The sequence below is a fragment of the Dermochelys coriacea genome, chromosome 6 (genome assembly GCF_009764565.3).
Source record: "Dermochelys coriacea isolate rDerCor1 chromosome 6, rDerCor1.pri.v4, whole genome shotgun sequence".
Lineage (NCBI taxonomy): Eukaryota > Metazoa > Chordata > Testudines > Dermochelyidae > Dermochelys > Dermochelys coriacea.
This window is the reverse complement of record NC_050073.1, coordinates 16,562,571-16,588,586: the sequence shown is the minus strand read 5'-3', so window position 1 is coordinate 16,588,586 and position 26,016 is coordinate 16,562,571. Positions and strand designations below refer to the sequence as shown.

At 49.0% G+C, this 26,016-nt stretch overlaps 1 protein-coding gene across 8 annotated transcripts in view; it reads right to left on the bottom strand.

Moving 5' to 3' along the window:
* Positions 1 to 2,518: 2,518 nt before the first annotated feature.
* Positions 2,519 to 26,016, bottom strand: part of RASSF7 (Ras association domain family member 7) — a 130,574-nt gene continuing 107,076 nt past the window's right edge. For 7 of the 8 annotated variants that reach the window (XM_038407508.2, XM_038407506.2, XM_043516775.1 and 4 more), the window contains 5 exons: positions 22,604 to 22,758; positions 15,342 to 16,237; positions 10,247 to 10,415; positions 7,586 to 7,693; positions 2,519 to 5,367 (listed from right to left, as the gene is read on the bottom strand). In XM_038407508.2, coding sequence (XP_038263436.2) covers positions 5,336 to 5,367; positions 7,586 to 7,693; positions 10,247 to 10,415; positions 15,342 to 16,237; positions 22,604 to 22,758 — 1,360 coding nt within the window. In that variant the 3' untranslated portion in view covers positions 2,519 to 5,335. Of the gene's footprint in view, positions 7,694 to 10,246; positions 10,416 to 15,341; positions 16,238 to 22,603; positions 22,759 to 26,016 lie in introns of all 8 variants that reach the window. The other variant, XM_043516779.1, reaches the window with a different exon arrangement.

Here is a 26,016-nt window from a genome sequence, read left to right as displayed (position 1 = left end):
GCCATGATTAAGCCCAAAGCTCTCACCAGAAGTTAACAACATTGCTTAATTACAACTTTGTTTTGTTGTTTTTTACATAGCCAGTGGATGGATTAGTTGTTGGAAAGCTGCAGTTCAAAGGAATGTTTGAGGGGGTTAAATAGCATGCAGGTGTTGAACTAAAGGAAGGAAAACATTACACTTAAGTCAAAATTTCAAATCAGTTACTTTTTTTTTTTTTTTTTTTTTTTTTAAAATAGCCTGCAACTCAAACAGGTTTGACTCTTCTTCAAATTTAGGGGAAATGTTCTCTCTCCTCTGCCTCAAGATAAAAGTTCCAGGGCAAACAGATTTTTAATCTCTGGTTCAGACAGTGCTAAAATAGGGCTTTATAATAGAAGTGTGTTTGCAACATGCACCATAGTCTGTCTCTTCCTCTGCTTCACTCCCTGCTGCTGCTACTTAAACTGGGATTTAATAGCAAATGAGAATCTAACTGGGCTTGGTTCCCTGGAAAAATCCACACTTTAACCTGCAGATATGCATTTCAGTAGTCCATTAAATAGCAGTCAGTAATATAGTAACCAATCAAGGTGTCTGCTGTGTTTTCTTTTGCTATACACGTGACAATGTTTATTCTTCTAGTATATTAATTTTGTCTGCAAATTTATTCTTCAGTTCCTTTAAAGTATAAGCAAACCTATTTCTCTCCTACCTTGTGAAACAGGATGGCAGAGCATCTGCAGTGAAAAGATCCTTTATTATAGACCTCACACTCCACCTTAGCCCCAGAGAGAGTTCAGATCTGCTGACTATTAATTCTTGCTGCCAGGCTTTTGTTCTCAGGCTTTCTGGATGGAGGATGAGCAGGCTCAGATCAGTATTAGTGGTCGGTTAGAAGGTCTGTGGATATTTAACGTGTGCACAAGTGTGAGATTTTTTTTTTTTTTTAAAAAAGAATCAAACCTAGGGTAGCCAATTAAATGTTTCCACTTTGCCTGATCACATTATGCCTAACCCACCCTGCATTTGTCATCTAATACAGTACCCTTCACTTCCTGTCCTAAAGTGTTATGCAATATTAAAAAGCTGCCATGTTTCATCCCAGAGATGGCTGCTATTTCAGTGATGATTATCTTCGTCTCTTGTTTGTAAAGCACTTTAGGGGTTTTTAAAAAAGGCATCATGGGTGTAAAAATCATTTGATCATAAAATACTTAACGCTCTAATTCACTGCACATGTGAATGGCAAGAGGGGGATTATAAGGAAAAATGCTTACTTACCATGAAGATATCACTCCAATGTATATACACTCTCTTGGGGTTACAATTCTGGGCCTTGGCACTTCCAGTCAAATGGGGATTTGTCCCTTCATGGGTTCAGAGCAGGGGAAGATAAAGAACTCCCTGCCACTCAACACTTCTTCCTTCTACACAAGGCCTTACCTGCTGCCCTGGTCAGCTCCATTATATTACATGCCCAGTGAGGCTGCCAGCTGCCTCACTAGGTCAGATGCATTGAGGCTGATGGGAAGAGTTAAGAGAGAACCACTGGGATTGTGGAGGGGGAAGAACTCAACACTCCTCCAGGTTAGGTTAGAGATGCAGCACACACCTGAAACCAGAGCCTAAAGGGCAGGGCAGGTCTGCAGCTCAGCTTCCCTCAATAGCGGACAATTAGGGAGCTAGGTGCATGGAAAGGCCAGAGTTTCAGATGAGTAGAGCACCATAATAGAATTCAATAACGTTAATCAAACAAGGGGGGAGTTGGTATACAGAGTAGCTGGTATTCTCCAGGTCAACAGGAGGAACAGTAGGGTCATACTTAAGTACATGTGGATGAATATCAAATACAGCTGCCCTAAACCCTCCTGTGGCCCAGTTCCTGGCAGCCAGCCATTGGCTGTTCAGGAGTTAGAGAAATGTTATAGTGGGTGTGTATTTATTCATACACAGAAGGATAAAGCATTGAACTGGGACTCAAGACATCTGAATTCAGTTCCCAGCTGTGCCACAGACTCTGGGACCTTGGGCAAGTCACTTGAGGAACTGAGGCTCAGTTCCTCATCTGTAAAATGGGGGTATTTTTCCTGCCTTGTTTGTTTTGTGTGGGATTTTCAGAAGCTCCTGAGTTAGAAGCACAAGCCCCATTGGAAGTCAGTGGGATTTATGCTCCTGTTTCTGAAGTGCTTTTGAAAATCCCACCCTTAGAATGTAAACTGTTCAGGGCAGGGCTGGTCTCTCACTAAGAGTATGTCCAACATCTAGCACTGTGGGGCCTAGATCTTGGTTGCAGATGCTATGAACTTGTAACAAATTGGGTGTGTGTGCGCGCGCGCGCACACGCACACTTCAGAATTCTCCAGTATGCTTCTGCAGGGAGATGGGAAGCAAGTGGGATCATTTTGTGAAGGGGGATAGGTTTCTTGTTCAGAAACTTTTGAAGGAAACATACATTTGTGGGAGAGCAAGAGAGGCCCCCACGAAATGTCTGAAGTCACACACACACATACATTATGGAAATCACTTGACACAAATACTTTCTGTACGTTTATTTAAACCAGACAATGTTTGAGAACACGGGATACATTCATACATAGAAAGTCTTTTTACGAAGAAGATAGCATCCAGGTCACATTTTTGTGTACAGGACTTTTGTAAAACAAAAATCAGGACTTTGGGGCCCCTCTAGGTACATCCAGTCCCTCATTCCCTAGACTTACCCATTTCCAATTCATAATTAAAATACGGAAAAACCTGTTAGGACAGAGGGTTTTTTTTAAAAAGAAATTTTTTACTGGCCATCAAGTAAAAACAATCATGAAATGTTGGACAGCGTGTCCATCATTCCCCATATCACACAGCCCAATAACATGCACTTGTTAAAGAGCTTGTTCTGATGGAGGCTTTGAGAACACTTTAAAAAACAGGATTATGGTGAGAAAAGTAACTCCCAAGATGTGCTCACCTTTCCCAGTCTCTTGCAGTTCAAGCCTGTTTCATTTAGACAAACGTCAAGCTTTTGCCTGTCAACCCTATCCAATTTATACATTGAGTAAGATTTGAGAACGCGGCTTGATTTTTAGAACTGGGAGGAACACTCAATGAATCAGAGTGAATATTAATCCCAATGTCCTGTTTACAGTCTCTTTTCTGACCATCCCTGCTCCCCCTCCCCCCACATTGGAGAGTTTCAAGTTGAATGGTATCCATTCACACCTAGTAAAACAGGTCAGGGAAAGCTAAGCAGTTACACAGCCCTGGAAAGCAGAGGTTTATAAAAACTGATGAATGAGCACTACAGAATGTTTGGAGTCAACTGCTCTCTCTGCTCCTGAAAGTCTCAGACCAGCAACACAGCCTGTTGCTCACCCTGAGAGGAGAAACATAACACAATGGTCATCTTTAGTTTGGGACACATCTAGATCAGAAGTGTTACTAATGCAATATGTGTTAGAATGTATTTGTTTTTTTTTTAAAGGAGGAAGGACTATTTGGGTTCCAATCCTTTGGAATTGTAAAGAGAACCCACAATGAAAGACCAGGCAGCAAGCTTCTAGGGGTAGGAACTGTGTCATCTTACACCTGGTGCAGCACCTAGGGACCCTGATCTCAATTGGGGCCTATAGGTGCTACCATAATAAGTGCAGAATAGCAGCAAAAGGCTGTTTCCCTTCTACTCCTCCTCTTTTAGCTCATGTCTATTGTATGACATGAACAGCAGCCTGGTTCTGAACCAGAGCTTTTTCAAGGAGGAACATTTGGATTCTCTGATGTGTATTTTAGGCCAATCAGGGCAGTGACAGCCACAGTGGAAAACCAATGGGATGTTCAAGTTAGAGTACGCCACCATCTGAATAAACTTGTTTGCCAGGGTAAGCAGTGAGCAGGCACAAGAGAGCTGTCTTGACAAATGAGAGCGGCAAATACTCGACTCATGAACTACTCTTTTCAGTACTTTCATTAGGAAAAGGGTGAATGGCTGTAAATACTGGTTAATGGCAATAATACACATTGCATTTTAGTATTAGGGGACAACGGCCAAGACACTCCCCACAGAGCAAGTTTTCAACTTTCCTTTCCCCGGACCACAGCTCTCTCTGGATACAATCCAGTCCTGGCTCAGTTAGATGTACAACTGGGCTTCTGCAATATGGAACCAGGTGTAGACAGACCTTCTGCAGAGTTACAGGGCATGGTAGGTAGACATGCAACCTACTGAGCTGGCTGTAAGAGAGAGGCAGACATCTCTGGAGGAGTTATATAGGTGGAGATTGAAGGACAATGATCCCAAGTCAGGGTGAAACTACCTGTAGCAAAGATAGCCCTACTGGAAGCTTCATGCATATGCCAGTTTGCCATTCAATCATCAACATTTTTACCTCCATTTTTTCAATGACCTGAATGTGTTTTAGAAAGCAGGAGGGGTCCAGCAAGTAAATACAAATATAAAGACTCACAGGGTGAGAGCTGCGGTTCATTAGGAACTAGACATCACTCCAGCCATTCCATCTCAGCTCCTCTGTGCTTTGCAAATGACGCTGTTGGAAGATGATGCACTTGGCACAAGACATCACCAGCAGCCCCTCAGTCCCATTATACCACATCTGGAAAGTCTTTGCTGACTCTGTTCAGCATCAGGCAGATGCTCCTAGTCATGATTCTGCCTGGTCCAAAGAGCAACAGGTTGTACAATTTCTCCCCCAGATCGTACAAACCTGGCTTCCGCAGGACCACCAGCCGAGTTCCCCATCTCCAGGTAGCTGGATAGTTCCTTATCTTTCCCAATAAACATCCATTTTCCTCACATGTTGGGTATTAACACGAGCGACCACAGGAGTGTCACAGTGCGTTATGAGGGACACAGTCCTGGCTTCCATGGCTCCTTCATTGTACAGCAGTAGCACATAGTATCCCCTGGGAAGAGAACATCAGAGCATGGCACAGAAGACCCACTATATGCTTTGAGTTTGTTTAGCCCAGACAAGTCTTGTATCCCTCATCAAAGGCAGTCTTTTGCTTTATCAACAAGGGTCTTTCGTCGTTTGAGGCATCTTATGAGGGCTACATGGATTCCCAGAAATATTAGCATCTTCATTTTTTGTTTTTAAAATAGATAAAGCATTTAGAAAAATACAACGCGTCTTTTTCATCCAAATGGGGTGGAATTGTTGTTTTTGTTCTTTTAAAACATAATCAGTCTGTAAAAATACTTCGTATGGCCATCAACATCCATTCATGATACAAAGGAGTAAAAAAAAAAAAAAAATATATATACACACATATATGGAACATGGTTTTACTTATATACAGTTACACTTGCAAGGCAAATCACTCCTCCAGTGGCTGGACCTTTCTACCTCCAGATGCTCTGCCTTGTTGATACGACTGCAAGACATACAAAAATAAACTAAGTGACCCCATCTTGGTGGGTTAATGTTTTAAGAAGAAAAGAAAAAAAGGAAGATGTATGCTGCAACCATGCATTTGCAATATAAAAGTATATCCTTCAATCTAAAGAGAGTGGAGATGACCCTACAAACACCATGATGATTCCCTCTAGTGAAATGAACAGATGGAATATTCCAGGTCTGGTGTTTATGCTCTTAAAATGCTACAAGGGAGAATTACAGGCGGATCTTTGCTGTACCACTGGAGACAGGACTACGTGGAGAAATGTTCATGTTATGCAACATCTGTAAGTACTCAAGACAGTGTACACTGCTGTGTGTTCCGATATTGACCCAATGTTATGGTCACTGTCTCTTAGGATATTAAAAAGGGCAAATGTTTAGCAGAGAGGGGAAAGGGCCAAAGAAAAGATCAGCACAATTCACTTGCTTTTGCTAAAGAGAGCAGGCACCAAGAGGAAGGATGCAGGTTAAATTAGAGTAATTAACTGGACGGTTCCCAATCTGGTTCTGGGGGAGGGGCAGAGATGTCATGGCCTGGTATAGAAAAGCACTGTTTGAAGAAGATCTGTGCAAAGTCATTCCTCTCCAGTGCCATAGGCTGGGTGGGAAGAAAGGGTCACCAGGTTTGGCATGCCCTGTGCAGCTCTTTGAAAGTGCTCCAGGGTTTCCTCGAGTTGACCGGGTAGGGCTAGATGTTCCAAAGGGGGCTGCTGGGAAGAGCATGAAGCTCTCCCTCATCAAAGGCACAAATTTCTACCTCCCAATAACTAATTGGGCAATGCCTCTTCATGCCCTCTCCCACCCCCTGCCGCTCCAGCATGAACCAGCTGGAACGAGGAAGAAACACCACCCAGTGAAAATTCATGCAACAGACACATCCCTACATGGTTTTGTTCAAAGCCCACTGAGGTCAATGGAAAGCCTCCCGTTGACTTCGATGGGCTTTGGTCCAGGACCCAAATCCTCTCCTTTGCAGGTCTCCATTCCCCTCCACCAGGACCAGCAAGAGCAGCAGAAGGATGAAAAAAATCACAATCAGTTGTGAAGAAAGGAGAGTGACACAGAAGCGACCGCTTGGTCTGCAAAGGAAGGTGCTTTATTTGAAATGGATGGCACGGGGCGGTGGCACCTTTACCCCCTTGGATAAGTGCCCTGAAAAGGTCTCAGATGGATGGGTGGAGTCTGTAGCAGTCCTTTCGCCTGCGAGAGGGGACTGCGCATTACAGGGCGGTGGAGGCAGCTGTGGCTCTTTCCCTGTTGGTCGGGGCAGGATGCTGCACTAGGCCAACTGATCAGACACAGCAATAACTTGATTCTCTGCAGAGAATCTAAAAAAAACAACAAGAGACACTCTCCAGGTGGGAGCTGTAACTGCTCTATGTTGGGATCTCCCACGGTGCCATTTCACTAACACCAATGGGATGTCTCCTGCAACTACCAGCACAGGGGCAGGGGATTTGCGAGTCCTTTTGGAAGTGCAATACATCATGGGAGTCCGGGCGCAGGCAAATGGGTTCCTGCATGTGCAGAGCAATGCCTGTCGCTTGCTGGTGAGGAAGCTCCTAGTACTTTAGCACACAACGTCCCAACCCAGTGAGTTTTTAACAGGCTTGAACTAGCAGAGATGACCCTTTAGCTGAACAGCAAAGACACTGGCTTCAGGAGCAAAGTCAACTGCAGCACTTGCTCTGGCAGCGAGCTTCTCCCTAGTGGTGGGATGCAGAGAAGGGGACGCTGCCAGGTATAAGCATCATGGTCACATTGGCACCTATTCATAGCGCAGACATCATGCAGCACGATGCTTTTAGTGCATTATTGCACTACATGCCACCATGGCCCCACAGCCCATCGTTTCAAGTAGTACGGCTGCCAGACCCCATCCCAGCCCTTGCTCTGGTTGCTGCTTGCTAACTATTATTGAAGGGCCCTAACGCACAAGGATTTACAGTAGGCACTGCAGGACAACCAAGCCTTTGCTGTTTTAGAGCAGCTATTCGTTTTGCAATCAAATACCAGAGAAAGGAGGAGAGAGCAGGAGAGAAACACCGAGCCGTCTGAGAGTTGGGTCACAGTCTCCTCCGTGCAGGCGATAGCTGCCACCGTTGCAAGGAGACTAGACCTTTTGCAGGGCTGCTTGGCAAGACTGGGCATTAGGAGCACAACCGGGCTTAGGCCAGTTCAAACATACACACCCTCGGGGTTCAGGCTGGACACCAATGGGTTCTGAAGGTTCCGTGGATGGCCGAGGAACTGCTTGGCGCTTGGTCGAGGAGGAGAGTCTGTGCTGGGATGGAGAAGGCCTAGGGAGGAGAAACAAGTTCACGGTTCAGTGTCAAGCTGGATTTGTTTTGCTAGTACCCTTGGAACAGGTCAGTCCAGAGCTCCCCAGCAGGGACACTCATGCAAAACGTGTCCAGTGCCTGTGCCTGGATTCTTCCCAGTAATAAAGGAGAATCAGAAGAGGCTTCCCCTCTTCTAGACTACTGTGGAGAAAAGCCTACCCTGACTCCTGTCTTCTGTCTTGGGGGTCCTCTTTCTAAACCACTCATACATTTCATATGGCTCAGAGCAGCCTTTAAAGGCTATGCTAAAGCAGCTTCTTTATGGCCCAGCAAGAAGCAGTGCTACTGGAAGAAGTGGCCAAACCTTTGTTCCATGTCCTTTCTCCACCATCCTCAAATCAATTGTGAATAATCCCCGTCTCAAACACGTCTCTGTAGCCTTCCACACCCCACACACCAAGCGTTCTTTATAGCGCTGTGCCCGCTGCACAGGATCACGTCCTTCATACAGTGGGACGTCTCAGCTTTGTGCTGCAGTCAAGGCAGGTTTTCCAGTCTAGATCTGAATCATCAGTACACACAAATCTCATCTACTCCAGCATCCACAGTGCCAGCGGCGAGTGAACGCCTCCTAGGCTAAGATCTGGCAAGTTGTAGTGGAAGTTGCAAGAATATATAACTCACAATGGACAGACTTTATACCAGCTCTTCCTGAACTGAATAGCATCTAATCCCCATGGGCTGTGTTTCTCACTTTGTTACAAACCACGTGTAATACTTTGAAAACTAGCTAGCATTTACGCTTCCTTCCCATCAGCAAAAGGGCTTTTCACACCGTCGCACTCAAGTCTCTGCACTCAGCCTAGGAATCAAGAGCTCTTCAGCCTCTTTACAAGGGAAGATGACATCAGAACTGCTTTTAGGGATGAACGCAGCCAAACTCAGCCAAGATCACTGAAGGAAAGGACTCCCCACCCCACTTCCAAAGTTGCACGTGGCTGCGTGAAGAACCCATCTTTGGCTTGCAGTCCCAGCTCGGCCAGAACAGAGATGAGTTCTGTCTCTGCACATTAGGAGACACCAGACTGGTCTCTGGAATTGCAGGATGTTGACAAGATACAGGGCCAGACCCTCAACTGGTGTCAACAGGCACAACTCTACCGCTGTCAGTGGAGCTATACGGATTGACACCAGGGGAGGACTGGGCCCGCAGTACGTACAGAGCCGTAACTGAACGGAAGCAGATTCCCAGCTAACTGTCACTGCTCCGTGTTCCTTTCCCCCTCCTGCCAGCTACCACAGCATTTGGAATTATGGGTCGGTTCAGTTTCTCAGCCACCTGCTTCTCCACCCAGACACGTACATTTAGTGAGGTCACACAGTCGTCCAGAGGCTGGAATACAGAGCGGCCAATTCAGACACGTGGGCTCCTGACCCAGAGCAGAGCTGCCAATGGCAACAGAGCCATGTGAGGCCAGGGCCTCTCCCCACTTCAGCTCTTTCTTGCCTCCTGGCTGGGCAGAAACAGCCTCTGCAGCACCACAGTGAGGAGCGGGCTCAAGTGTACCATGTGCCTCTCCAGGGCTGGTCACTTCTGCCCAAAGGGGGTGGGAAGCACGGGACAATCACCTCAGGAGATAGGAACAACCCTCCTCCCCAGACCCACGGGAAGATGTAACAGTCTCCTCTAGTCTCTGCTGCTAGAAGCCAGGAATTGGGTCTCTCTCTCTCACTCACCCTGTCCACCACACACATAATGGTGGATGTAGTGTGGGAGGCCCAGCCATAGTCCTATCACCCACATTTGCTGACAACTCCCACCGAGACACTATTGACAACATTTTCAATGCCCGTACCTACAGCACAAGCTCCTGCAGCCATACGTAGGCCCCTAAGTAGAAGCAACCTGTCTTTCAGGGGGCAGAATAATCCCAGCTCCCACTGAAGCCACTTCTGTTTTAATGCACCATGGTTTGAAAGTGTTGACCTATGGACTGTCCCACAATCGCTCCCTCTAGGAAAGGAGTAGAAGGGGCGGGTACACCGGTAGCAAGCCAAACCCCCAAATCCAGCGTCTAACACTGCTCAAAGTAGCGAGTTACAGCAGCGCAGATCTGTCAGCTCACACCAGACCTCTGGTCCTCTAGCCCTGATATCCTGCCGCTAGCAGGGCCTTATGCCCTATGCTCCAAAGGAAGATGAAAAACCCCACAATGCACTTAGCCACGGTGAGGACAATCTGTTCCCAGCCCACATGGCGGATGGGCTGACACTAAAGCAGGAGCCCTGGTGATCCTAATCTCAACACATGTAACAGAAGTATTTTGGTCACGTCCATCCAGCTTTGATATTTTAACTATGTCCAAGCAGTGAAGGAACCAGACAGGAGGCAGTGGCAGGTAACAGAAGGAGAAAGCTATAGACACCTTGACAAGGAAATCTCAGGGAGATGACAACAGTTAGAATGGAGTTAGGAGGTTTTAAAAGCAGCATTTCAGCCCAGCATAGTGGCAGGTCTTAAAGCAAGCGCCCCTCTCCTTAAATAAATGAGTCTCCAAACTGCGTTCTGACCTCCGTTTCTCTGGCAGGCTGGCAGTTCGTGGTTAGTTTGATCCAGCTGGGGTTCATCCTCAGGTCTGGACTGCAAAACAGTCACTGTGGCTCCCGTCTGCTGAATAAACTGCTGCAAATTACATTGCCTCAGCTCCTTATTTAACTCCTCCAGCTCTTGATTCTGGGCCTGCAAAATACAGGGTGAACAGGATAAGCTCCACAGCTGTGTCTCATCTGCTGAGCAGAAAGGGTATTAATACAGTGGGACCTCCAGAGATGAAGCTGCCAGCAAGGCTCCTGATCCCCCTCCCCTTGCTCACCTTTCATCCTACTATCTCCTCTGAGTCCCTAAATCAAGAGACAACAGGGCCACCAAGAGGACAAATAACATCACTCCTCTCAATACCAAACACGCCAGCTTGTGCTGAGTGGGCACCACGTCTGTGCATTTCATACACCCTCTTTTGGGCTGCACTAGCACAATGCCTCCAAAGCCAACAACGGAACCTGCCATCCTCCATCTGTAAGGTCAGACCTGACGACGACACAGAGAACCAGCATGGCCCGAGGTGATTAAGCCAGTTCTCGGAAGGCAACATTGCCGACTTTGCCTGCTGTTCGTTTTTAAATGTAAATTAAATGAAAAGAGTCTATTCTGAGTCACCTGATCAAACTCACTGGAATGGGCCTTCTGCTACTTCCCCTACCTAGCAGGGTGTCCAATTCCAGCAGCATCCTTCCCACAAACTCCTTTTAGCTTCTTGCTACGCTACCTCACGGCACTCAAACTCAACTAGGCACCCTGTCACACTCACCCTCCTCTCTCTCGCATAGGGCTGACCCATTTAAAGACAGAGCATGCTTCCCAGCTGGCCAAGCGTAGGCAGGCAGGGTTATTGCTCAAGGCTTCCTAGCAGGATTCTGGTGGAGACGCCTGTCTGCAAAGAGATACAAATGCACGCTTTGAATTCATTGGGTGCCACATATTTGGAGCTCTGACTACACCCACCTCTACTTCCTCCTCCTCCTTCCAACTCATCTTTGCAAAACCAAGGAAGTATAGCAAGGCAAGTGTCCTTGAGAGACCTCAAGTTTGACTGCACCATAGTATCCAGATGACACTGAGGTACTATTCCTGAGAAGATGATGGAGCAGAGCTGGACCAAAAAAGAGACAGGATTTCCACCCCCGGGCAGAAGAGGCCACAGGAAACCAAGCTATGCACTACCAGAGCATAGTCTACAGCACTATCCTCATTAATACGTAGCTCTTATATAGCACTTTTCCTCAGTCGATCTCAAAGCACTTTACAAAGGAGGTCGGTATCCTTGTGGCTACAGCTAGCAGTCTGTGCACCAAGAATAGGGAAACCACACTACAGGAGCTTCAGCACAGAGTTGCAGCTGGCACAGTGTCAGCTGCAATGCGAACGAGGTTTCAAGAGGCATCAGAATGGAATACGGGTCATCTCAGGACAAGACTGGAACATTCAAACCTACTGACTCCATCTGCAGCCTGAATCAGTCACTCCACTTTCACGCAGCCTGGTGGGAGAATAGAGTCGCAGGGAAGTAGTCTTAGGATTTCCTCTGAGATGAGGCAGTGCGGGGGGAAGGGGAAGGAGAATCGAACAGGATCCTCTCTCCAGTTACCCTACCGGCTGCTGGGCCCAAGTTAGAGAAATGCCGGAGTGGAAAACTGCTTCAGTCACGGATTGTCAGTCACACAATCACAATACTTTGCGACAATACCAACATCGTTCAAAGTCAGTATTTAATCAGCGGGAATGCCAAGACAACATTCCCATTGGAGGATACGGACTGAGGCTATGTCTACACTAGGTGCGCTTTACTGGTATCCCGCACTGGCAAAGTGCTCCGAAATGTGGACGCAGCTATACCAGCAAAGCGCCACTTCGCATTGGGATAATCAAACCAACCTTAAAGTAGAAAGAAAAGGAGTACCCGTGGCACCTTAGAGACTAACAAATTTATTAGAGCATAAGCTTTCGTGAGCTACAGCTCACTTCATCGGATGCATCCGATGAAGTGAGCTGTAGCTCGCGAAAGCTTATGCTCTAATAAATTTGTTAGTCTCTAAGGTGCCATGGGTACTCCTTTTCTTTTTGCGAATACAGACTAACACGGCTGCTACTCTGAAACCTTAAAGTAGGAATTTTAAGAATGGTCAGTTCTCCATATGTCCACAAGGTGGCACCAGTGTCTACTAAACAGAAAAGGAAGAAAAACTAAAGTCATGTCCTTAGTGCTTCTATTTAAGTAAAGTCTAAGCACAATTATAAAACAGGGTTTGCAGCTACCCGCTCGGAGCCACCCACAAGCAAGCAAGCTGCTCCGATGGCTGCAAACGTAAGCCTCCCTAGCGAGGGGCAACTAATGCTGCTCTGTCCTGGGGGAGGCTGGGGAAGGAAAAGTGTTTACATTAAATCAGGCAGGGGTTAGGTAAACACAAGAGACTGGGAAATGGGGGGGGGAACGTCACCTGTAACAGGCATCATACTAGAGCTGCCGACTTGTTCCAAGCCAAGCATACGCTCAGCTCTCATGCTGCTCTCCTAGCCCAGCATCACGGTTCACACCCTGTTCCCTCCCTCCCTGTTGCATGAAGTGGCTGCTATCCTGCTCCCGCTCCAGTTTTGGGCCAGAAGGAGTTTGTTAGGGCACTGCGTTTCCAATGAGAAATGCAAGCTGGTTGCCATCCGGATCTCCCACTGGAGGTAGCATGGCCCAGACCACAGGCGTCCGGACTGAGGCTCAGGATGGCTCGGTTCTGCCACTGACCTTGGGTAAGTCACTTCCCCTTTCTGTGCCTGGTTCCTGTTCCATAGAGAGTGTCATCTTAGAGGTGGGGGATTGTCTCTCTCCTAGTCCCTGCTCTGAGCTGGGGCCTCCAGGGGTGTCTACACTGCGGTAAGACTCCCAGGGCTGGCCCGTGTCAGCTGACTTGGGCTTGAAGGGCTGTACAATTGTAGTGTAATATTTGGGCTCAGGCTGGAGCCCACACATCTACCCTGCAGTTTTCTAGCCCTGCAGCCTGAGCCCCACCAGCAGACCGGGACTAGGCGCACGTGTTTTATTGCAGTGTAGACACAGCCGAAGTGGTGCTGTCCTAAAGCTAACAGCAACTTCCATTTTACTGGCAAACGAGTGGCAAGTGGCTGGGCAGGGGCTTAGGACGTTTCAGATGTAGCCTCCTCTGGTTAGTGTGCACAGGTCCTCGTCAATTCCACCCCCAGCACCTTATGCCATAAGCAGAGCGCAAGAGCAGCACCAGTCAGAGGAGAGTTCCTGGGGAGGCTGGATGCCAGCAGCACCTGCTACCTTGGCTTATTCCTTCCTAAAGCCAGAAGAGCAGAAGCCTTTACACCACTGGGTGGCTGCGAGGAGAGGCCGGGTGCATTGCTGTTAGTGAGGCAGCGCATGTGGCTTCTGGCTCTTTTCACAGGCAACAAAGACAAAAGAGGGCAAGATCTGGTCCACACAGGGTCTGATCTCCCCTAGTCAGCAATTTAAATAGCACGAGGAAGCCAGATCAAGAGCATGTCTACACTACAGCCCCACGGCCGTGCTGCTGCAGCACCAGACTGTGGACGCCTCCTACATCAGTGGAAGTGTTTTTCCGTCAGCGTAGGTGATTCACCTCTGAGAGAGGTGGTAGCTAGGTCAATGGGAGAATCCTTCCGTCAACCTCACTGCACTTGCAATGGGGGGTGAGGTCGACCTAAACATCGCGCTCTGTGCAACAGTTTTCACAGCCTGTAGCAACACAGCTAGGTCACTCCATTTTTAGGTGTAGACCAGGCCTTCGTGCTAAGTGACTCCCTCAGGGTGTGAAAAACTGTCCACAAACACTAGGCCCAGGTGCACCCCCACGACAGCTACCTGGGTAGCTTTCAGTCAGTCCCACTGGTTTTCCAGACACATGAGGAGAAAGATGCCATTTCTTGTACCTGCTATTTTAAAAGGGGCTGGTGGGCAAGGCAATTCTCTGATCTCTGCTCTTCTGCATTTTCTCCTTCCCACCCAACAGTCCTTTAAGAAGATTACACAATGAGTGAATTAACCTGAAGCTCTAGCTCACTGTAGCAACTGCTGTCCATACGGGACTCAGATGTAGTGAGTTTTCCTCTCATAACTTGTGATCCTCACTTGGGGTCGGGGCAGGGAGAGCCAGCTGAAGAGAAGGAAAAATGGCCCCTTGCTTTGCCCTGAGCTTCATAAAATCTTCCTGGGTTTAAAGCTTTTAAAGAGGAATGATGTTTCCCTCCCGTCTTCCCTGTTGCATTGCTACAGCCGTTGAAAAGCCTGCAGCACCCTAGGACCTGCTGCGTAAGTGCTCCCTGGAGGGATGTCCCGGATACCACAGTCTGGGGAAGGACAAGTGCGCCCCTCAAGCACCAAGATGTGTGGTTAGAAAGCACCACAGAGTGTTCCCTGTGCAGATCCCACTCCCAGCCTGAACAAGCACAACCCAGCACCATGAAGCCAATGCTGCTCCAAAGAGCCACGCTCGATGAGCGCTCTCCAGCGTGGACATGTCCACAAGCGTTCCAGCCACATCAGGAGGAGCTGTATTTCACGAGAGTCAGTCCCTCTCCCCACACCCTGCACTGTAAGGTTTGCTAAGATGGAGCCCACATGGCACTGAGCAGCAAAGCAGGGACCCACAGGAGTAGTACCACTGAACTCAGTGGGATTACTTGGGCACGTAAGGGCTTTGATGGATCAGGGCGAGCGTGCTCAGCACCTTGCATGATCAAGCCTCGGTCCATTAATTCCCCCAGCCATACTGCACTTCTAGTGGCTTTCTGTCCACCCAAGTAGTATTGAACTCTAACTGTCAGGATTGTAACATTGCCCAGACCACTCCCACTATCCATCAATGGCAACCCGACCAGAGCCACAAGGAGCTCTCTATTGGTCTGAACGGCCAGGAGGGTTCTGGGGTTTCAGGCCAGGTTCAGCAGCTGATCCCTGGGCAGCTCCCTTAACAGTCTTGTTTAGGCCCCGCTCGGGAGGAAGGCCCGAGCGTGAGCGGAACATGGCTGCATTCCACTGCTGACCCCTGGGGGCACGCGTTACTGAGACTGTACCTGCAAATTCCTTTCGGTTTCTTCCAAGGCCTTCCCCACGCTCGCCAGGCTGCTCTCCAGCTGGGCGCTCTGCTTGGTCTTGGCTTCCAGATCCCTTTTCATTTTGGCAGCCATGTCCTCCAGATCTGCAGGAGCCTCCTTTGCCCGCCTGGCCCTCTCTGTGATCTCTAACTGGATCTCCTTCTCCAGGGCCTCCGTCTTGGTGGTCAGCTCGTGGATTTTCTGGGTGTACTCCTCCATGGTGGCCCGCAGGCTCCTCACCTTCTCCTGCCGCTCCCTCTCGCACTCCTTCTCCAGGTGGAGCTCACTCTGCCAGAACTCCTCTTCACCCAGCTCCATCTCGTTCCGCCTGATCAGGTGCTCCAGATAAAAAATCTGGTCTTCCTGGCTGGAGCCCCTGTCCTGCTCCCAGTGCCTGAGGTCCGTTTCCAAGGAATCCCCGTGCACCTCCAAGGAGTGCAGCTGCTCCTGCTGGTGCAGCACAGTCTTAAATAGCTCTTCCTTGGATGGATGGCTGCGACTGGCGCTGTCCTTCGAGTCTACACTGTCCCTCTTGTGCAGTCTCAGCTTGCTCTTGGCAAGCCGATCGCTGGAGCCCATAGGGCCCAAGTTAAAGGTCATAGACTTTTTAGGTTCCCGGGACCTGGGCACCTCTGTGCTGACCAGCCTGGGCTTGATGGGAAGGCTGGCCCGGATGAACGTCCTCTCAGGAGCCTGGGGGGCACTATCAGAGGAAGGGCGCTCGGCCAGGCTGGGGCCTGTCCGCTGCAATATGAACTGCACGTCATTGGCATACTGTCCACACTTGGCCAGCGACTCCAGAGGGCATTCATGAGGTAGAAGCTGCCTCTCCTTCTCCCGCAGCTTCTGGATGAGAATGTACCTTCCTGTCTGGCCTGAGAAGAGAACACATGAGTCACTAGGAGCTCAGAGAGAAATGGGGAATATCACACTTGGCAATATTTCATCACACTCAGCCGCTCTACTCCCCCGACCTGCACCCGAGAGCCCATCTGCATTAGAAACATGTAGAGCCTCTGGCAATTTTAGTGAATTTCCAAATCCCTAGACAGGATTGCCACTCACCATTACCTGCAGGATATTCAGACAGCAAAATCAGCACTAACATTTGCAGCTCAAGTTCAAGGAAACTGCAAGCACAGGCAGGGTGATTCATGGGGTATCTCAAGCTCCCAGGCCATGGCCTGGCTTCTGCCTGCAGAAGAGCACATGGCCACTGGCTATTGTTTGTGTCCGGGGAACATCAGGGAAGGCAGAACCTGGGGCTGTCCTGCATTGCTCAGCGAGCTGACGGGAGGAACACCTCTGCCAGCTTCGCCTGCTGTGTGGCTCACTCTCCAGTACAAGTGTTATGGCACAAGTCAGCAGGGCTTCTCCTCTCCCTCAGTGCAGGCTGGCAAGGCAGGCAGGACACTTGTGGTTAAGGTACTGGCCTGGGACTCTGGAGATCCAAATTCAGCTCCCACACCTGCCATGGCCTCTCACTTAGGAAGGCCCCAAGAATATGTCTACACTGCAATTAAAAACCCCATGGTTGGCCCATGCCAGCTGGCTGGAGATCGCAGGGCTCGGGCTAAGGGCTGTTTCATTGCTGTTTAGTCACTGGGGCTCAGGCTGGAGCCTAGGCTCTGGGACCCTGCAAGGTACTCAGATACTAACATAATAACACTCATCCAAACACCCATCTAGATAGAGCTGCAGGGAGCTCCACGGCCAGACTTAGCTGCCCAGCTACAAAGGTGACCAAGGAAAGGTGCCATTCTCGACTGGAAATGCCATGAGAGAGGAGGTCTAAGAACCACAGTACAGCATTTAGTGTTATGGAAACCAGACTGGACCTAGCCACGTGTAATGGTGTCATAGCCACCACTTCATGCTACAGGCGGTTCAGACAGCTGAGAGATTGAGCCCTGGCTCACATGGGACCCTTGTCCCTTTGAACCCAGATCTGTGCATGAAGAGTCCTCCAGTTCCTGCCACAGGAGGGTAAAAGATCTTTTATTCCATTCCGAGTCATGAGGGAAGATCAGCAAAGGAGAGATTCTGAAATGGAAACTGCAATCTGGAGATAGGGATCATTTCAACATCACAACCAGTGGTGAGCTGGAGCCAGTTTGCATCGGTTCGCTAGAACCAGTTGTTAAATTTAGAAGCCCTTTTAGAACTGGTTGTTCTGCGAGGGAGAACTGGTTCTAAAAGGGCTTCTAAATTTAACTGGCCCAAAGTGGCGCCTTAGGCACCGACTCCACGGGTGCTCCAGCCCTGGAGCACCCAAGGGGAAAATTTGGTGGGTACAGAGCACACACCGGCAGCTCCCTGCCCCACCCCCAGCCCCAGCTCACCTCACCTCCATCCCTGAACGTGCCGCCCCGCCCCCCGGCGGGAATTCCCGCGAATCAGCTGTTCGCGCAGGAAGCTGGGGCAGCCTGAGAAGCAGGCGGTGGCTTCCCGCTCAGTCCCAGGGAGGCGGAGGTGAGCTCGGGCAGGGGGGGGGGGGGCGCAAGGAGGGCCGCCCGCGCCGCAGCAGGTAACCCAGGGTGGGGGACGCGCAGGGGAACCGCTCCCCGCCCCAGCTCACCTCCGCCACCCTCGGCCTGAGTGGGAAACCGCCACCTGCTTCTCAGTCCTCCCCGGCTTCCCACCAAACAGCTGATTCGCAGGAAGCCGGGGGTGGGGGGCGCGGAGAAGCAGAGCTGGGCAGTGGGTTCAGGGGAGGAGGTGGAGCGGAGGTGAGCTGGGGCTGGGCATGGGGTGGGGAGCTGCCAGTGGGTGCTCCGCACCCACCAAATTTTCCCCGTGGGTGCTCCAGCCCCAGAGAACCCAGGGAGTTGGCGCCTAAGGCGCCACTTTTGATGTGATCAGTGAGGGGAGCGGCTGCTCCCCCCCCAGCTACGCTCCCCCGTCCCTAGGAGCCAGAGGGACCTGCCGGATGCTTCCTGGGAGCTGCCCCAGGTAAGCACCGCCGGGACTCCCCACCTCGCCCCCCGGCAGGTCCCTCTGGCTCTTAGGGGTGGGGTGGGCACCCACTACAGTGGCCCACGAGACCCTCCTGCCAGGTTCTGGGGGCAGTCAGGGGACAGGGGAGGCGGGTGGATGGGGCAGGGGTTCTAGGGGGCGAGTCAAGGAACGTGGGGGGGATTGAATGGGGCAGGCGTCCCGGAGGGCAGGGGTGGGCAACAACCCCCTCGTGGCGTGAGGAGGGAACCCGTTGTTAAGATTTTGGCAGCTCATCACTGATCACAACCACAGTGTATCTGTTAGGCAAGGAGCAGTTCATGGTAGGATTGCTGTCCCCTGCTGGGATTAGAAGCCAAACACCAATTTCAGCCCTTCTGGAGGAAGGAAGAAAAAAGAAAAACCTGAGCTGTGCATCTAATCAAAGCCAGGGCAGCGGAGTTGTTTATAAAGGGGGCGTTGTTAAAGACGGGGGGTTGTCATAGCTGGAAGCCCAAGGAACAGGTGTCAAATCAGAACGTTAACAGAGCCTCTCTCTAGTCCATGCTTAACTGCAGTTTTCAAAGACAGGGTTTTATTATCCTCCTTGCTGCCTGAACTGCTTCTTCCCTCTGGGAGCCCAACGGTTGTGGCATTACTGTAGCTCCCATGGCCAGATGGGTGGGTACCTACGCCCATCTGACTGGCTAAGGGTAGAAGGTATTTATGCAGAGAGATGCCAGAGACTCTTCTTCCTTCTCCTTTCTAGTAATTAATGCATTACCCATGCAATCCCTTCCTTCAATTCAGGCCCCACCTCCAGTACCCCGTAACCCAGCACGGAACCTTCAGTGCAAACAAGGAGTTAGCCACAAACACGGGGACAGAGATGGGTAACAATTGAGCAGAGATTTCACCACAATTCCAAAGACATCCTGCCAGGCGGGCTGTTATAGCTCACATTAATATGTGACATTAACAACTCTCTGATGCAATAGATTATTTTATTACTACATTTCAAAAGACAATATACCAGAGTGAAATAGAGGGAAAGTTAGGAGTGTATCTGAATTCTGTTGGGAGGGGACGGGGAGAAAAAAAAAGGAGTGAGTTAACTGGACAGTCCCCAGGGGAAGCAGAAGGGAGGTTATAAAGATAGTCCCAAGGCATTCTTGCCAACTTTTAAAACCTCACAACAAAGCAGACACTAGTCTGTCTCCTCCACAGCTGCTGTAACCTTGGGCAGACATTGCCCAGTCCGTTGCATTCTCTCCTGGTAAAGTTCACAGCCTTCATGGGAGAACAAACATGTTTAATTCAAACAGAGAAACCTGGCTCAAACCTGAAGCTGCCACCATCACCCGGAAGGACCCAGCGACTCAACAGTTCAATATGGTGTGATGCCTCCATCATACAGAGACAATGTTCTAAAGTTGGTACATTTATAACCACAGTGGAGGGCGTGCTAAGGTACAGGCCTCAAAGAGCCACCCTGAGTTTCTCGAGCAGGCACAGCCCTATGGCAGGCACCAGGCAACTTATTTAGCACCAAAACAGCGTTTGCTGTGCATCCATATGAATAGGGATTGAAATAAAAGGTGATGTCCTAAAAGCAGAAGCCAGACGCGAGTCCCTGTGCCTGAGTGTATGTCTATCCTGCAATCACAGGGTGTGACTGCAGCTCCCAGAGACATACTCAAGCTAGCTTTCATCTCTCTAGCTTGGTCCTGGAGCAATGAAGCCATGGCAGCACATGCATCAGTATGGGTTAGTACTGCGAGTAATTACCCAGGGCTCCAGGAGGACTTGTACAGCCCAGGCTGAAGTGGGCACTGCCTGCAGCTTCACTGCTCCAGGGCCTGAGCTAGCGAGATTAAAACCACCTCGGGAATACAAGATGCAGTCACACCCCATGACTGCAATACAGACATACCCTAAAGACCTTCAAGAGCCAGAGGCAACTGAGGCAAAAGTACCACAGTAAATTGATCTTAGCTACGCTACTTCAGTTACATGAATAATGTAACTGAAGTTGATGTAGCTAGATCCATTTACCGCAGCATCTACACCGTGCAGTGTCGACGGGAGACGCTCTCCCACCGATTTAGTGAGTCTTCACTAGACCCGCTAAATTCTCGCTTGCAGCAGCTCTACTCTAACAAAGCTTTGTTACTCTGCTCACCCACTGACTTTCCACCACAGCCAGCTCTGCTTCCCACCACCGCAGCCAGCTCCCCAATAGCTCCTGGAGCACAACAGGGCCAGAGTCCTGCCTGACTCACAGCGGTGCCAAGACTCATAATTCGTTGGTGCTTGTGAAGTGCTCCTGGATCCTCCGACGGGAGGGGACGGTGAAGGACGGGCTATTAGTACGATTAGAGGGATTTCTCTTAGAACAACATGGGGATTAAAGGGGACCTCAAAGCTTGCCTGTGCTTTAATTATGCACGTGCTCCAGGGCCTTCTCCCAGTGTCTAAGGCCACATCAAGGTACAGCCCTGCAGGCCATGCCTCGGTTTCCATTCTACTCCATCAAGTGAGTATGTAATAGTGGCAACTTCTTATTTAAGAGATCAGCAGAGTGCAGTCTTAGATCTGTCAACTCCAGTGACAAAACCCACATTTCTGTGGCTGGTTACTGCGGTTAGCCCTGCAGAGCCAACATAGCTAAGTGGGAGGGAAACAGCTGGGTTCTAGTCTTTCTTGTGCCTCAGAACAGAACCATTTACTACAGTAAATCACCCTCAGCCATGCCTAAGCAAACGCAGCAAAAACAACGGTGTGACTGAAGGCCCAATTATTACTCCTGGTGGTTCTGTGCAAGATGGAAGAACTCAGCTTGAGCCTCAGAGCCCAGGCTGACTTTCCAGGGCTGGGAAATAATTTTCATTCTTATCTGTAAGAGTGTATGGGAAATCACAGAGATCCTGATTCAGTGAAGCACTGAAGCCTGGGCTTTACTTTAAGAATGTGTTTAAGACTCACTGAAATCAATGGGATGCAAGCATGCATTTAAAGGCTGTTGTGAATCTGGGCCTGAGACAATTAAATAGAACCACATTTTGGAGCCCATGTCTGCATCATTTCCTGATGCCAATGACTGACCTCACTGCCTATTTCTAATGCACAGTCTGGGAGGAAAAGGAGAAACAGCTGCAGACACCCTGCCTGTATCCGTGCTCTGCTGGGTCCTGTGGGACAGTCTACTATAGTACATGGACAGGTACTGGCCCAAGGAGGTTTCTTCTCTCCTACGAAGGAAGGCAATTTCCCTAACAGGAACACTTAGCTGTGTAAGAAAAAAAACGTACACCTCCTCACACCTGTAGGTGCAGCCACCTCAGCCAAAGACCCTCGTACATCCACTGTTGAACTGAGAGTCAATTGTTTGACTTAGTTCTCCGTGGTATGCTCCCTCTCTCCAGCAATCCCACCCCATCCTGGCATGAGCTGCTTAGATCCCAAGTGAGGCAGGGCTGAAAGACACAGCTGTACCAATGCAATTAAACACCCTTGTGATCCCACAGACGATCTTTTGCATCATGCTGTTTATGTGGCAAACATCTAGAGAATTTAGCTGTGCCCGCCCTGTGGCAAAGACAGCCTCATGCTGCCCAGAGGTCTCCTGCTACCTCAACCGGAGATTACTGTGCAGATGTGGACACGAATTTAATTGTGAAGAGATTGGTGGGTTCTGAGGGAGGGGGAGGGGTAGAAGCAGGACTATTTTAATTATCTTAAATTTTTAAAAGGCTGAAAGCTAAAACCTGTCATCAAAGAAAAACTGGCCTGGGTCAAGCCTTTTGTGTTAGAAGTTTCAGAGTAGCAGCCGTGTTAGTCTGTATTCGCAAAAAGAAAAGGAGTACTTGTGGCACCTTAGAGACTAACAAATTTATTAGAGCATAAGCTTTCGTGAGCTACAGCTCACTCACGAAAGCTTATGCTCTAATAAATTTGTTAGTCTCTAAGGTGCCACAAGTACTCCTTTTCTTTTTGTGTTAGAAGTGTAAGAGTTCTAGGACTAATCCACCAGGAGGCAGTGTTGGCTGCTGGTGAGAACAGGGGACTGGAATCAGGACTCCTGGGTTCTAGTCCCATTTCTGCCACTTACTGGGAGACTCCCTTGGGCAAGTTACTTCATCTGTATGTCTCAGTTTCATCCAGCTCCAAAGTGGGTAATAATCCTTGACCACATGACAGGAAAGACTTGAGAATGTATAGAAGCACTTTCTCAGGTATTGCAATTAAAACTGATGTAGGTCATTAACCAAACTTCACCAGACATGGTGATTCAACAAATTACTTACCAATGGCCCGTGCCAATGCTATAACAACCTCCTGGCACGTGGTCTGATCTGAGACGCCACACACCACCCGCTGGATACCATCGACCCAGACCTTCAGCTCCATCACCAAAGCTGCAGAGGAATTAGACTCTCTGGACCATCGCAAGGTGGCTTCCCTGTAGGGATAGAGAAACAAGTACTTGATTTCATGTGTGCTGTCTGATCTACTGTGCCAGTCCCTAAACACTTCACAACAATCAAATTAACAGGCGTGCAAGATTCCCCTACAGAATGCCTATTTGTCAAAATAGCCAAGAGTTTGTTAATGACAAGAATGGGAGTTAGCCAATGGAGCCATGTTTCGGGGGGCCTAAGACCAGCTACCATTTGATGCAGCCGATTTCAAAGAGCTTTAGAAGAATACAAGACATTTTAAAGGCAGAAGGAACACACCTTTAATGCCAACATCTCTGTGCGATCATCCCACAGCAGCAAGCAGTATCCCACACTTGACTGGACTAAATCCAGCTGCTTGAAGCCACTCTCAGCTCAGCTCTTTGCCCCTTGCCCTGTTCCCTGGCTTCTTGTAAAGACCACAAGAAATTAGTTTGTCTCAAAAGATGTCTCGAGTCCAGGATTGGGCCTAGAGGTCAAGAGGAATTTGTTCATCCCATTGTAAACCCAGTAACATTGACAGGTCTCAGGGAACAATTCCAGCATCTGACAGATATCACTAGTTTGCACTTTTCACCTGACAGTCTCAGGTTAATCCTGGCTGGAATCTCTTGCTCACTTAGCTGGTTGTGGCTGCCAGCACTGCCACTGTCAAAGCAGGCGATACTCTACATTCAGGTTTTAAGTCCTCCTAGACACAAGTCTCTCTATTGCCGGTTTCACAGACTGCTATCCACCCTGAACAAAAAATGGGGATAAGATGTGCAAGTCACAATGACTCCATAATCCTCCACTCACAGGCAACTTCATGATAAAGTACTTAATGTATCAGCTAACAGTTACCTTGCCTGGGGATTTTAAACCATGGGAGAACTACATTTAAACTTCTGGGCCCTATTTTAGAACAACTCATGACCACTCAGACACCACAGGAATGAATAGGGTACTATTGCCAGATGTGGCCAGCCAGCATGACAGAGCTGGACTGAGATCAGAAACTGTGTTGAACAGTTTATAATTCAACACTGACTAGGCTCTGGGTGTATCTAGCAGCCATCAATAGCGCTGCAAAACCTGCAGCTCTGTTTTAGTTGCTGTTTGCCAACATTCAAATGGGCAAGGCTTTGTTCACACCCACCCTGCAGGTTAAAGGAAACTTGTGATCACAGAGTCATCCAATCAGAATGCAGAAGCCATTTCATGCAACTTGGGTGACCAATCACACAGTTTGAAAACATAGAATCATAGAAATGTAGGGCTGGAAGAGGCCTTGAGAAGTTATCAAGTCCAGTCCCCTGAGCTGTGGCATGGCCAAGTTAACCTAGACCATCCCTGACAGGTGTTTGTCCAACTTGTTTTTAAAAGCTTCCGATGATGGGGACTTCCCAACCTCCTTTGGAAATCTATTCCAGAGCTTAACTACCCTTGTCATTAGAAAGGATTTCTAAATCTCCCTTGCTGCATTTTAAGTCCATTGCTTCTTGTCCTACCTTCAGTGGACATGGAGAGTAATTGCTCACTGTCCTCTTTATAACAACCCTTGATATTGGAAACCTGTTATCAGGTCCCCCACCTCAGTCTTCTTTTCTCAAGACTACACCTGCCCAGGTTTTCCTAAACTTTTCTCACAGGCCAGGTTTGCTAAGCCTTTTGTCAGTTTTGTTGCTCTCCTCTGGACTTTTTCCAGTTTGTCCACATCCTTCCTAAATTATCACTACATATTTTCAACAGCCCGTAGGCTAAAATTTGTTCCCATAAAGTGACTGAACAATTAACAGACTCACCAACAAAACTCACTGTTCACAGGAAATTTGGAAGAAGAATAAATGGGTCAGAGTTGAATAAGTTGTTCACTGCAAACATTTTAGCTAGCGCAGGCATGATTTGGCTATGTCTACATTGGCCAGACAAAATGTGTTTTGCCTCATTGTTTCCTTGTGCTCCCAGTCCGTCTGTCTCCACCTGTTGTTGCTTGTCTTATATCTAGATTACAATCTCCTCAAGACAGTGACTGTTTTTGTTCTGTGTTTGTAGAGTCCCTGGTATACCAGGGCCTATTCTACACTTGGGCTCCCTCAGTGGTACAGCAAAACAAATACATAATGGGTCTGCACCTTGTTTTGCTTTATTTATACTGTATTTAAAAGATCTGAGGCATTTTCCAGCTTGTGCTTTTAGCTTTAGAAATATGAAAAATGTCAGGTTGCTTCTCCCTTGTTCTCGCTGGGTGAAGCAAGGCAGGAAGCACACCAGATACCCGATACTGATCAACAAAGATTACATGAGCCACATATCAAACAACAACAACATTCATATGGTGTGAATCAGCTTCATATCAAAACTATAAAAAGAATCCCGAGTGAGGACACCTGGAGCTGCTACTCTCACACTGGAATCCTAACTAGAAAGCCACTTTGCTGGTCACAATACCATACCTTGGTATGTTCCCTGCTGTCTGCCAAAGCAAACTCCAGAAATAGTACTTCACCCAGGAAGAGAACACAATGCTCAGAGATGCCTAGAAAGTTGGGGGAGGAGGGTTCAACTCAACTGGCTAAATGCTTTGAATTCCTCTCTCTCTACACCTAGGAACCCACTGCACTATCTGTATGTGACTAACTCTGACATCTTAACTATTCACTACTGTTGCCAGAAGACGGGGAGAAGGTAGGTGTAACTAGAAGCACGAGTGTTTAAGAGAACGCACTGCATACGCATCTTCAAGCGATGGATGAACTAGAGAATGTTTGGAGACTTCACCAAAGTCTATCTGAACCACAGGCACCAACTTTACAATGTGCTGGGGGGATGCTCGACTCCCGGCTCTGCCCCAGGCCCTGCCCCCACTCCACCCTTTCCTCCAAGGTTCCACCCCGCATCTTCCTGCCCCTGCTCCACCCCCGCCCCGCATCTTCCTGCCCATTCCGTCCCCTCCCTTGGAGCACACCACATCCTTGCTCCTCCCCATCCCTCACAGCCTCCTGCACGCCACAAAACAACTGATCACAGCGGGCGGGAACTGTGTGGGGTGGGGGGAGTGCTGATTGGTGGGGCCTGCTGCTGGGTGGGAAGCACTGGGGGGAGCTGATGGGGAGCTGCCGGTGGGTGCTCAGCAGCCACCATTCCCCTGCCGTGGATGCTTCAGTCCCGGAGCACCCATGGAGTTGACGCCTCTGATCTGAACTCTCAGCTCTACATAAGGGTGATTGCAGCCTGGCTGAATGAGGAAGATTCCTCAACCACCTGCTCTAGTAGGGTGG